The 12,573-nt window shown below is 40.1% G+C and overlaps 1 protein-coding gene across 3 annotated transcripts; it reads right to left on the reverse strand.

The window, feature by feature from the left end:
* Positions 1 to 5,239: 5,239 nt before the first annotated feature.
* On the reverse strand, positions 5,240 to 12,190 carry LOC149305641 (double-strand-break repair protein rad21 homolog). Of its 3 annotated transcripts, XM_089477393.1 has the most exons (14): positions 12,047 to 12,190; positions 11,587 to 11,716; positions 11,145 to 11,244; positions 10,752 to 10,858; positions 10,023 to 10,226; positions 9,552 to 9,680; positions 9,348 to 9,470; positions 8,975 to 9,198; positions 8,645 to 8,792; positions 8,305 to 8,456; positions 7,984 to 7,986; positions 7,087 to 7,218; positions 5,927 to 6,010; positions 5,240 to 5,431 (listed from the first exon to the last, which is right to left on the reverse strand). In XM_089477393.1, exons 1-14 carry the CDS (start codon positions 12,188 to 12,190, stop codon positions 5,240 to 5,242), a joined length of 1,872 nt encoding a protein of 623 aa, XP_089333519.1. The 3 variants fall into 3 exon arrangements, with proteins under 3 accessions (XP_089333519.1, XP_089333522.1, XP_089333520.1); XM_089477396.1 differs by lacking the exon at positions 7,984 to 7,986 and having other exon boundaries at positions 7,087 to 7,209; XM_089477394.1 differs by lacking the exon at positions 7,984 to 7,986.
* Between the last annotated feature and the right edge of the window lie 383 nt (positions 12,191 to 12,573).

Genomic DNA, 12,573 nt, shown 5'->3' on the forward strand with positions numbered 1-12,573 from the left:
TGTAAGCTTGCAAGCCGGGCTCTCTCCACCTAATCTCTTAGTCTATCAATTCTCGTCTTGTCATACCCCTTGAAAATATGTATTGTAAGAAGCACTGAGTAAACTGTTGGCGCTATATAAATAAAATATAATAATAATTTAGCCATTTGTGTAATCTTAGCCAAATCTACTAGACAAACAACCTGACTCCTTATCATACTGCCTGCGGTAGACAATAGGACTCCTCCGTCAGTGGGACACTCCGAGTAATGGAAGTCTGTAGAGGAACTGACTTCATTAGCTTTGCCATAAAGAATGAGCTCGGTGTGGCGTTTGACCAGAGAAAGCCACCCAAAACATCACATGACTGACATTAATGGTGGCCTCCAGGCTGTGGATGAAGGACATTCCTTGGAACAAAATGAGACAAACCCAGGTTTTTGGTCATTATTAACACACATTATTACTGTATTCAGCACTGGATTGCATGCTCAATGAGAAATCAGTGGGACTTCCCCTTTACGTCCCTTATTATTGGCACTGCACAGCAAGTATGGCATCCATTATATCCAACCTAATGACGATGAAATGGCTCCACTATATCATTGCGAAAAAAAGTAATTTTTTAACCCAGTTCCCCAGAACATTCAGAACAACGAATGACTCAGTTCAATCAAAATATTAATATATTTTAATGCTTAATTTTAATGGGCTCTCTGAACACGTATTAAAGCGATCGCTTGTTAGTATGACATTGTTTGTCACGCTTTTTGTAACTTATCCCAGTCTCTAACAAGCCCAACTAACCAAAGTTTTAGTAAGCCAAGAGAATTATTCACACGAGTGAGTTCGGCATAAGGACAAGCCGAACAGCTGGGCTGCGTATTTTTATCACTCGCATCAGAGGTAACATTGTATTTTTTTATTATTATTTTTTTGTTTCTGCAACTCCCACATCTGATATTATTCAGCGGTGTTTGGGGGACAGCATTTCCGTTCAAAATGACTTGTAATATATGCATCTTCTGCTAGTTTTTTGTTTTTTTAAGAGAAAAGCACACAAAACTTGTACTGTAACGGAATATGAATAGGATGAATCATGTTCCCCGCTCGTTGACGTGCGTACATCGATCATTTCATTGTTTCGCCTTATGGATGAAGAATTCTTTTAAATCCAAAGCTTATCGGCCATTGAATTTCCTAAAAACGTCTGGGGAAACGTCTTCCGTGTTTTGTGGTGTTTGTATGCGAAAGTGTGTTTCCTGGCATGGAAATACGGGTGGCCCAGGTCACCGGAAAAATGTAAAGCGGGCGACGTGACAAATCCCAAACACGTGTAATAAATTGCATATGCGCACGTTATGGCCATGGATGAATGCACTATGAGTAATAGCAAAGGGAATCTAGCAATCATATGTACTAAATACACATTTTTATGGGCAACCACTTGGCATGTCTTGTTTGCCAGCTAGCAGCTCCTTTAACCATAAGAGCAGACTTTTTCTTTTAGTTGTTATGTTGCCCTATAGTGCAGCACAGCCATGGTGCGGTCTTCTGATTTGGGCCGACACCAAGCCAGCTGCCCCGTATTACAAAGGGAGACTCTGGAGATGCAACGAGGATGTACTGGTCCATGGGGGCTTGGCAGAGGAGGACACAAGAATCTCAGGTGGCTCGGAAACCGGGGATATCCACAAATAGTGACCTGGATAAAGAACCTCCAACGTCAACATTATGGTTTCCAGCCTGAACTTTCTAGGAAGTATAAATGTGTTTAGGAAATGAAGCTCTGTGATTAATTGGAAAGATCTTGTGGCGTTTGGACCCAAGAAATGTATAGAACAAGTCCCCCGGGCAATGTTTGCTGATGGTACTGGAATTCTTATTTGCAGGTCATGAATGATTTTACAGAATGTTTGGGTGGATTGAGCGGAAGGGAGGACGACAAGAGCTAGAAGCCACAGTCAAAGCAGAAGTCCAGGCCACCGTATAAATGCCCAAGTCGCATAAAACCAACAGTAGCAGATACATCAGCAGAGTCACCAATGCCCTCTTTATTTAGGGTCCCCATATGGCTACCTTTGCCGAAGATCCTATTTTTGTAAAGCTTTCATAGCTGAAGCGGACTTGTGATAATAAAAAAAAAAAAATCACTAGGGACAAGCGCGCAGATGTGGTTTTGTTTTAAAAAGTTCTCACATAGATTTTAATGTGCCACAGAGTCCCAGATGCCAAAAGCTCAAACTGAAGATTTGATTCAGTAGATATTGCAATAAAAACATGCTTCCTGCTTTAGTGAATGTTACTAACATCATGGCTTTGCTATAGAGGGAATACGAATACTTACAGTAACGAGCTAGCGATGACGTACGTAACATTTTCATTTCCAGCAGGGCAGAAGTCAGAACTGTAAAAGGATATCCACACCAATAGCAGCTACGGATTTCTGATGCCCCCTAGAGCAGCTACCTGGGGTATGAAAGTGGAGCACAGCAAGCCGCCAGCCTTCTTGATTTTCAATTGTCCAAGAAGCAGCAGCGAGTAATCATTACCTGTAACGGATCTCCAGCTACACGGCGGACACTGAAGTCTCCCGCACCGCAGGAGGTAGCGTTTAAAGGCAGAAATGATCGCACTACGGGTGCCGGCGCTACCAAAAACAAGTCCTGGGCTGGGCACACAGTTTTAGTGTCTGAAATCCAAGAAATTATGGGTTTGCCAGTTACTGTATCGGAGGCAGGTTCTGAACATAAGTTTTGGATAAAATTGTACTTAATTTCAGAATGTCTTCACTCTCTGGTAAATAGTGCGTGTATATTATATATGCAGTGCGTGTATATTATATATGTAGTGCGTGTATATTATATATAATCAGGGTGGAGGTTTAAAGCATGTCAGAAACTTTGCGTATTAGGTTTAAAAGGGTAAGTTCCACCGCCGTAATTGTCAGTCATGATATTCTAGGGGACTTCTCATGCTCAAAACTGCTCTAAGCTGATCAACAGCCATGCTAATGAAGTCTGTTACTCCATAGACTTCCATTAGTCAGGGTGATTAAGACCGAGTCGCATTACTTTGTTTACCAGAAGGAATACACTTTTTATGCTAACAAAGGCAGTGTTATAGATTCTCTCTCCTGGGTTTATGCAGAAACTCAAATGGTTTATACACTCAGCCTTTGGTATACAGCTAGTACCCAGAGGTGCAAATTAAAACCCTACAAGCATATTCAATGTAAAGTGCTTATGGTTAATTAAGCCTCGACACAGACCCAGTTACATGCCAAGACCACGGCATAAATGTGTGCTAATGCAACACTTCTCAGAAGTAATAAGTACGCGAAGAAAAGGTTACTTATCAAGACTTTTATTAGAAAAAAAAGTTATACATAACAGCATCAACTATTTTCATCAACAATTATTCTTGAGAAGCAATGAAAACTGGCTAAAATGTGTAACAAGAAAGATTAATTTCTATAATTAAAACATCCAAAGTTATCTACAATATCTCTTTATACAACAGGGAAACCGGCTTTCCAGACACAGCAAATAGAAAATAGAACGGTAGGAGTAAAGCTTTTATTCATAATAACTATTTTAATTTTTTTTACATTTTCATGATTAAAACAAATCTTATTTTTTTGTATCCATAATTGGAACGATAAATAAAGTGTTAGCCACAGCAATTCTGGGGGAAATGTATGCTTTTTGTAGACCAAACGAGTTACAGAAATGCAAAAACAGATATTAGAAAAAGACCGTATTCGGCATACGAACAAAAATACATAATATGAGTGTCATAGCCCATGAGACGCTGATTAAAATACACTATACCTGGTCCGTGATAATGACGAGCGTTAAACCAGTGATTTAAAAGTGGGCGTAAAATAAGGACATTTGAAAATGAAAACTGCTTGTAAAAAACACATTTAGATGGTAATAAAACCTTCCGAGAACAGTAGTGTGCAGTAGCGGAGAATGAAATGACAAATGGCAGCTTAATGTGGTTTATGCTACATAATTCTATTGGACTGGAGGAAACTATATATAAATAACACAAAAACAACAAGTGTAAGTTATGTCACTTCAGTGCCCCCTTTTTTTAATCATAAAAGATTACATTTTTTGTAATAGTTACCTCCAAAAAAAAAATAAAAAAATATATATATATATATATCAGAAGAACATACAAGTCCTAGAGTGGCCAGAAACAGGGAGATCACATTTACAGTAAGCCCACACACAGCTGTAAGCAATAAACTTCCAACATAGCGGCAACCTGAAAGAACCATTTTCAATTCAGAGAAAGTAGCTTAACACAAAACAAGCTTTCCGGTAAAGTTCAGCAAACTGCTTTACGGCACTTTTGAAGGAAAGTCCTACCGCAACAGGTACACTTAGAGAATCGCTTTCATCTTATTACTGACAGATAAGAGTTAACTATCCCAGGCACAAAGAGTAGCGTTTCTTGAAAACGTTCTTTTGCTTGCTAAATATAGATGGCAACAGGAAAAAAAAAACTGCACTGATTTAGGTTGAGGTTTATGAGGAACAGTCGTTTTTGGGAGTTGTCCAATACCTGCGTCGGCACCTTGAAGTAATTAAGTCCTTAATAACTACATATGTAACAAATCAAAAAAAAGTGAACAAAAGCCACTAAGCATTCTACAAGCTGACGGCAGGTACTACGAGGCTATAGATTTGGCCATCTTTGAGCTTCAGGCAAAAGATGTGGTTTAAAATAAAGAAATATTCACTAAAAGGTTCTTGAGCATAAAATGTAAAACATGAGCACAAACATTTTGCAGGCACCAGTAAAGATGTTAAAATTTTACTCAAGGGTCACTAGTCTTTAACTATTATAGTATTTAAGTCGTTGATAAAATGAAAGTGACCGTTTGGCGTGGTATGAAAGCTATTCAGTAACCCTCGGAATTCCATTTTCCAGTACTGCACACAACTGTTACAGCATGAGAGCGGTCAAAAAACGAGAATTCTGGAGAAATATGGTGTCTGCTGAATAAAAACCATCCCAACCACATTTATATCGCATAAAAATTGTCACACTTAAAGAAAATAAAAAAGGCAAACTTTTGTACATACATTAAAATAAACGTAAGCAGGGGGAAGGAAGGGCCAGATCACCAACATGACATCGTTTGACCCAAATGGGTGTTGGAGAAGCCTTTTCTATACTGCTCTGCCATGCTATGCATCCTGCTCCAGCATAAAAAAAAAAGGTCCATGGATATTTTGACAGGTCACACGATATGAAATCTTGGTCCTGGTGTGGCGATGATGTCGCTGTAAGGCTCCTCCTGGGTCAGCTCTATGGCTTGCTGCTTTTTAAGTACAAGGAAACTGTAAAACTTTGCTGCCGCTTGCTTGCGGTTTGTGTTTCTGCACAAGTCAAGCAAACTGATGGATTCCGCTCCGGTTTTAGCAAGAACTCTCTGCAGAAAAATAAAAACTGAAGATGTCATACGGGCCAGCAGATGAGTGAAAGGACTTAATGGCACAAGTAGTAATAAACATACAGGACACCCAGAAGAGATTAATTGGTTCCACTTAGTACATTAAGTCTACTGCGAAAGTCAAAGAACCTTGGCCCTTCAACAATTTCTATGCAATATATGTACATTTCGGTCTGTGGTTTTCCATACATTGCAACTTAGAAGGCTTAACTTGGGTTTCCCCAAGAATGAAAGGCAGGAGTGGCAGGGAGTAGAGCGGGTAGAGCCAAAAAGTTGCTTCCCTCTGTCTGAAGAGCAGAATACGGTCCTTTAGACCCAATTATTTGCCAAACCTGACGCCTCCAGAGACCAAGGCATTCAGGTTACCAAGTCAGGTGGGAACAGAGATACAAAACACTCAACTAGAAACTATTTCTATGAAACATCTGTAAGCCCCATTGAAACAGCGGAAAGGACGAGCAAGAGTCTCAGTACCTGAAGCCCATGTAGCATCTGCTGGGTTCTCTTGTTCCATCGTCTCTCCTCCTGATCCTGTTCGGTTCCTGTAGCATCCTCCTCCTTCGGTAAGAAAAACAGCAGTTAGGAAGCCAGCCGCAAGCTCTGATTAATATTCATAAGATAACTGAACTTGAAGATTAATTCATATTTCTCAGCGTCCCGAGAGCACCAGGCACTCGTTCTAAACTACCCGCTTGTCTGATACGCAGTAAACGGGTCTCCTGTCTCTTTGCTGAAAAAATATTTAGCACAGCAGATTCTTTATTGAGATGTTAAAAATCACAGATGTTCCAAGCTGGCTTGGAAGAACAATTACATTGTACCATTGTGTCATTTGAGAATGGCAAGCAGCGACGCACACAAGTGGTGCCAGGTTCCTATCGATGCTTCATATTTAAAGCAGCAGTTTGCAGCTTGAGCCAAGAACGTCACAATGCAGAAGACTGAGGGTTACACAGCTAACAAGTGTACAAATCATACGGTGATGTACAAGCATCTGAATACAGTGAAACACCCAAGTGAATAAAACAATTGAGGTAACAGCTGTAAAAAGCTAATAACTCATTTCAAAATCCTCACTCTTACTTTCAAAGCCCTTCACAGCACCCCCTACATCTCCTCACTCATCTCTAACCGGTCTCTCCGCTCATCCAATGATCTCCTATCCTCTCTGATTTCTAGCTCTCATGCCCGCTTACCAGATTTCTCAAGGGCTGCCCCTATCCTCTGGAATGCTCTACCCCGGCCTTTATTCCTTCAAAAAAAAAAAAATCCCTCAAGACCCACTTCTTTAAGGACGCTTACAACATAGCACACCAACGCCCTGCATATTCCCTTAGCTCATCTCTCCTAGTCCCTCTAATGCAATACTTACACTAGTGCGGCTGATGGAGCACACTGGCACTTTTACCTCTTGTGTAATACACCCTAAATCCATCTAGATTGTAAGCTCTTTTGAGCCAGGCGCTCCTCACCTGTTTCTGCAAGTCAGATTGTTATGTTACATACTACTTGTTATGTCCCGTCTACCCATTGTACAGCGCTAAGCAATTTGATGGCGCTATATAAAACAAAAAAACAAAACAAAAAAAAAACAAACAAACTTAAATCCATGCGCTAAATCCCCATCCAAATACCTCTTCTTCCTCCTCCTCCTCATCCTTTTCTTTCTCTCGTAGAAGGTTGAGTTCTGGGATGAGCTCATTGAGGTTCTGAGGCTCCTCTGGGGGGAGTTCCATTGGGGGCATTTCTATCTGCGGCTCTGGTTGCTAATCAAAAGAAACAGAAAAACATACATGTCAGAATAAAAACTATAGCAAATGTTAAATATAAATGCATACATTTTCAGAACTTATTGGAGAGGAGTGTTTTTCAGCAAAAGCCAATAAAGAATTCAGGCAACAGCAGAAATAAAAACCTAATAAGTCATTTGTGCATTTGTTTTATGTTAAATCTATTTTGTGCTCCTTTCTTATACCTAATTTTCCTTACAGAAAGCCACAGGACAGTGAAATGAAGACAATTTAAAATTTACAACATTCAAGCAGAAAAGGGGGTCCTGCTCTGGTGAGCTTACAACCTTGGCAGTAAAATACCATAAGAAAAAAAAGCCATGATTTTAGGTGTGATTTATGTGGCTTGCATCATAACGCTACTTAAAAGCTAGGATTATGACATTAATAGCCATAGTGCTAGAGCACTAGCCCAAATGTATTGGAGTAAGAGGAAAAATAAAAATGTGCTACCAGATACAAAGTTGTGATGTTTTAAGTATATTAGATTAAGCTGCTGTTATGTTCCATTTTAAACAAAAAAACCCATTATGTGACTTGTACGGCGCGGATACAGTCGGCGTGATTTATTACATGTCTGAGAGGATGGGCAGCAGAGGAAGGTTTCAGCTATCTGATATTTCTAGGTTAGTTCCAAAACCTCAATCTGTTCTTAGGAACGTCTACATTTGTTACTAGTTTTACATAAACTTTTCAAAACGGGTAGTTTGTGTGTTTCAGACGCCAAGTCTACGGAGGAACGGACTTCACTAAGCTTTGTCATAATGTGGTCTTTAAGCGGGAAGACAAAATTATGATCACAAAAATATAGCTGAAATTGGGAGCCTTCAGGTATTCAGAAAAAGGAAGTTTGTCAGTGCAAAATTACAGTTCACAGAGCTGCAATGCGATCAAAGATCACTAGTTTGGCTTAGTAACTACAGGGTCATTTTGATTAACGTGTGCTTAATCAATGAAATGTCAGCTTCACAAATTACAAAAAAAACACCCCAAAGAAACACGTTTTCCCAAGATCAGAAGTAAAATAACCCGTTCTGCATACAGGATTTGCGAGCGTCTTACCGGCATTACAGGCTCTGGTTCCATTTGTTGCGAATCACGTTTGACGCCTTGCTGAGGAGGTGGAGGAGGCATCACAGTTTCATCCATCTGAGTCCGGCTTCCTTCCATCAAAGACTCCTGGAGACGACTAGCCTCTTCCAGGATGGGCTGATCTGCAAGGATATAAACACATTAAGCAAAATGTTACAAACCATTTCAACACAGACACGTTACGATCAGTCCTTCTAACGTATACTTCTGCATAGAGCGTAGGTACATAGTGGCTTATAATACATTGTTCCCCATTACATCAATCTTTAGTGTTATACCCTATTAAAGCCAATTACAGTGGAACACTAACCAATAACATCCTGTTGCCTCATTTCCTCCCTCGGAACTTCTGGGTTCTCAAATTCTTTAAGGAACTCATCCAGATTGTCAGCTTCTCCACCTTTCCTTCTCTTGCGGAGCTCATCCGGTACAACAGGTGTAAGACAGCGTGTAAAAAGCTAAAAACACACCAAAAAAGTGTGGAAAATAAGGTCGGCACAAAAACAGCTGTATAATCTAGCATTTTTTTCCTTTCCAACCTTATTAAATTGCACTTTACATGATGTTTTAAAGAAATTGTTAGACAAACTAAAGAGTTATTAGCTAAAATTAAAAAGGCAAGTATTGATGGTTATAGTACCTTCAGTAGTCTGACATTCCACAAAGGCTGAGCAGGTAAGGAAAAGAGCTTCTCAACACCACCTGTCTCCTTCCACATCATCAGTTTCTTTGTGGGGGGTGCAAGGTCCAGGGTAGTGACAATGTCAGAATAGTCACTCAACTGAGCACGAATGGTTTTGCTATCCAACTCCTTAACACTGTCCACAATCAGCTTCCTCTTCCTCTTGGCCTTGGTTTCCTTGACTAAGAATTACATTGGATAAGAGATTTATTAGAAGAGATAGACAATGTAAAAGCTATAGAGGGACGGGGTCTCCAAATATACATTTAATGAGCAGTTTTACAAATGCAGGGGGGGGGGGGGGTTGGAGACAAAAACCCAAAACACACACCTGTGATGTCAATAGGCTCCAGGGCAAAAGCTTCCTCTTCATTGGGCACCAATGTAGTCTGATCTGTCATTGTTGGCATGGGTTCCACTGGATCAACAGAATCTGGACTATCTGGTCCGCCCACTACAATAAACGTAACATTTCAGCTTGTTGCAACGATTCTACTGGTTTAGGTATATTTGTGCATATTTGCAGAGCACCCACTTGAAACAATGTCATCGTCATCCATATCGTCGTCATGGGGAGGCTGTGCAGGCATTGCGACGCCTTCATCAGGGATAGCTGGTGGGTCATCAAAGATGCCTCCTCCGTCATTGCTTAACAGTTTATCATCTGAAAATGGAGGAAGAAAAACCCTCAGTACTGCACAAGTCTGGACTAATAGCAATCTCTCAAAGCTACATGCCAAAATGGCAAAGGATTGTCCAAGTGAAATAGTGCAATAGTTAATGTGGTTTTCACGTTTCGTTTTTATCCTTGCATATAAATTCGACGCAGATAGCCATTAGAATGACAATATCGTCATGTTACACGACATCCATGTCTTTATATGGTCACTTTTGCTTTCATCTGAACTCGCTCCAGATATACATGCTATAGAACAATTCCTTTTCACCTTAAAAATGTGCATGTAGTCTACACTTGGCTTTACCCAAACGAGAAGATCTCAAATACCTAGAATTCCTCCATCATTTCCTTCTCCAAAGTTGTCGTCTTTGTACTGCTCATCATATTCCAGGTGGTTGCTCTTCTCGTTCAGCTGACTGGTACCTTGCTCCGGCTCCAACAAGAGGTTGGAGGAACTGGTGCTTACCAACATGTCATCTTCAAAGGCACTGCCATCACGCAACATCTCCCTGTCATCCATTCCAAAGTCACCTGTCAGAAGAAACTCTGTTAAAGCCTTGACCAGAGGTTGAGTTTACAAAAATATCCAAAATAAGAGGGAGTACTCATATGCTGTCAATAGAGCATCAGATCCTTTATCCCTGTCACTTCCTGCAACGATCCAAAATTGTCACCTTAACTGCTTTTAGCATAAGTACATCTATTTACCGAAACTAAACCAGATTGCAGTTTGTTTCTCCATTTTCACACATGAGGTTTAAAAAGACTGAGCGTAATAGATTTAATCGTCTGACTAGTAACTAAATAATTTAGTGGGGTGAAGTAATTCAAATGCTACCAATAGGAAGTAAAATAATTGATGCCATGGTGTATCCAATGGTTTATAACAGATTCTATATATATATTTGTCTGTAAACGGCACTACAGATCTATTTTGTGCACTCACTTGTAAAATGTACTTCACTTAAGCAAACGCACATTTGCTTGCTGCTGGGAAACCAGACATTTTTGCAGCTTGGTATGGATGTATGCATATGAAGTTAAAGATATACAAACCAAAATCATTGTCTTGCAGGATGTTGATGTTACCAACTTCTTCCCTCATTGTGATCTCTTCCACTCTGCTCTGGTTCAAGCTGAACTGCTGGGCCACATCAATGTCACTTGGAGAGGAAAAAAAGTTAGATGTTATATACATTAGGCTGTTTTTACCCTTAACCCCATTTGGGAACGCAGTGCTCATTAGAGGCGGGCATATTACTGAAAGCCTTCCTCACTGCTCAGTTGTATAAACGAGTGATCGGCCCCATACCGTCTATTTTTTTATAACCATCTATGTTTTGGGTAGCAGCAGGGTCGGTACATGTTCTATTGGCAGGGTTATATGTTCTATTAATTGCCTCAACTTTTTGGGGGAGAGGTGACGTGAGCATGACGGGCTTTGCTTACTCTAAATCCGGTAATGGCTGGTCAAAGTCATGGAACTCCTCTGGCAGCGTGATGGCGTTATAAGCAGCTTCTCTGTTCTCTTCTGGCAAATCCACAACACCTACAAACAAATAATGCCGTGTGGTCATGTACCCGACATACACTCAACATCTTACCCGTGTCTACTGGGATAAATTGTACAACTGCAATAAGATCAGCCTACTATACTGGATCGATTATGCAAAAAAAAAAAAAAAAAAAAAAAAAAAAAAAAAAAAAAAACACACCACAGCCAGACTGCTGCCTTCTGCCTACAGTAACATTCTTCATACAAAGACTGGAGCGACTACTAGTCATGGAAATTCTCCATTCAACTGGCAGACTCTTATTAATGGATGTTACTCTTCACAATACCCCACCAGTATCTATTATGAAAATATAATTTATGTTAAAAAGTGCTTACCAGGACGAAAAGCCATCTTAATTTTGATGAAAGCTTCGTTACAGTCAGCAAGAAGATATTTTGCTTTCCGGTGGTAGATTCGAACAACACCCAAGAGAAGATGCCCAGAAGTTCGGAGAGCCATCTTTACCTGTAATTGACAAATGATGCTATATAAATCAGAGCAGAAGTGTGTAAAAGTTATATATTCATTAGGGCATCCAGTGTGCAGCTTACATCTCTACTGCGATTTGGGCAACAGGCACAGCTGTGTCTCGCGACAGATGTAGCTGAATTTACAGACTTTATTACAAATGAAGAATTTAAGAACTTCCAAAACTACTCTGATACCCAAGTCTTAGTTACATAAGAATTCCGTTGTAAACACAGATAATGCAGGCTTGTTGCCCCTGGCAGCACATATAACTGCTGGCGTGACTCAATGCATTGCAGAAAATGACATCACGGTAATTTTACACACCTTGGGTGAAATAATACTCTCCACGCTGCTCTCCAAGTTGCACTCAAACACATGGGCTTTGGTCAGCTTCTTGTCCCAATGGGCCGCTAGCCAAATTTTGGCTAGCGGCCCCCTCTTGCTCAAAACAAAGTGCGCGTAGAACATTTTTCCCGGATTAGATTAAAAACAAAGGAATAGACCTGAGGAGAAAGGAAAATGTACTTGGTTAATGACATTATATTAAAAGAAATAATCGCTGTTATTTGAAAGCTGCTGGCTGTACCTGAGCTCTACAAATACTACGCATATACCATAATATAAAGCCAAGGAACCATGAGATATCACACGATGGCAACAACTCCAAGCAACATCACAATTACACCATAAACACTTGGCAATACAGTAATTGTTACAGCTCTCAAACTCAAGATTAATTGATAGATCTATCATCTATATAGAAGATGCTTTCTGGATCTAACATACTATATGGCACTATTGGTAAATCCCAAATGTTATTGTACTTATAGCAATTAGTAAGCGTTGCAGAG

This window comes from Sceloporus occidentalis, unplaced genomic scaffold (genome assembly GCF_023333645.1).
Source record: "Sceloporus occidentalis isolate IW3139 unplaced genomic scaffold, rSceOcc1.0.p SCAF_11, whole genome shotgun sequence".
NCBI lineage: Eukaryota > Metazoa > Chordata > Lepidosauria > Squamata > Phrynosomatidae > Sceloporus > Sceloporus occidentalis.

Excerpts from the sequence above, each read along its gene's own strand:
- LOC149305641 (XM_089477393.1), bottom strand. The coding sequence starts at position 12,190 with ATGTTCTACGCGCACTTTGTTTTGAGCAAGAGGGGGCCGCTAGCCAAA. Across the intron at positions 11,717-12,046 it reads AGAGTATTATTTCACCCAAG|GTAAAGATGGCTCTCCGAAC; the intron begins GTGTGTAAAATT and ends TGTCAATTACAG. Across the intron at positions 9,681-10,022 it reads AAATGATGGAGGAATTCTAG|ATGATAAACTGTTAAGCAAT; the intron begins GTATTTGAGATC and ends CTCCATTTTCAG.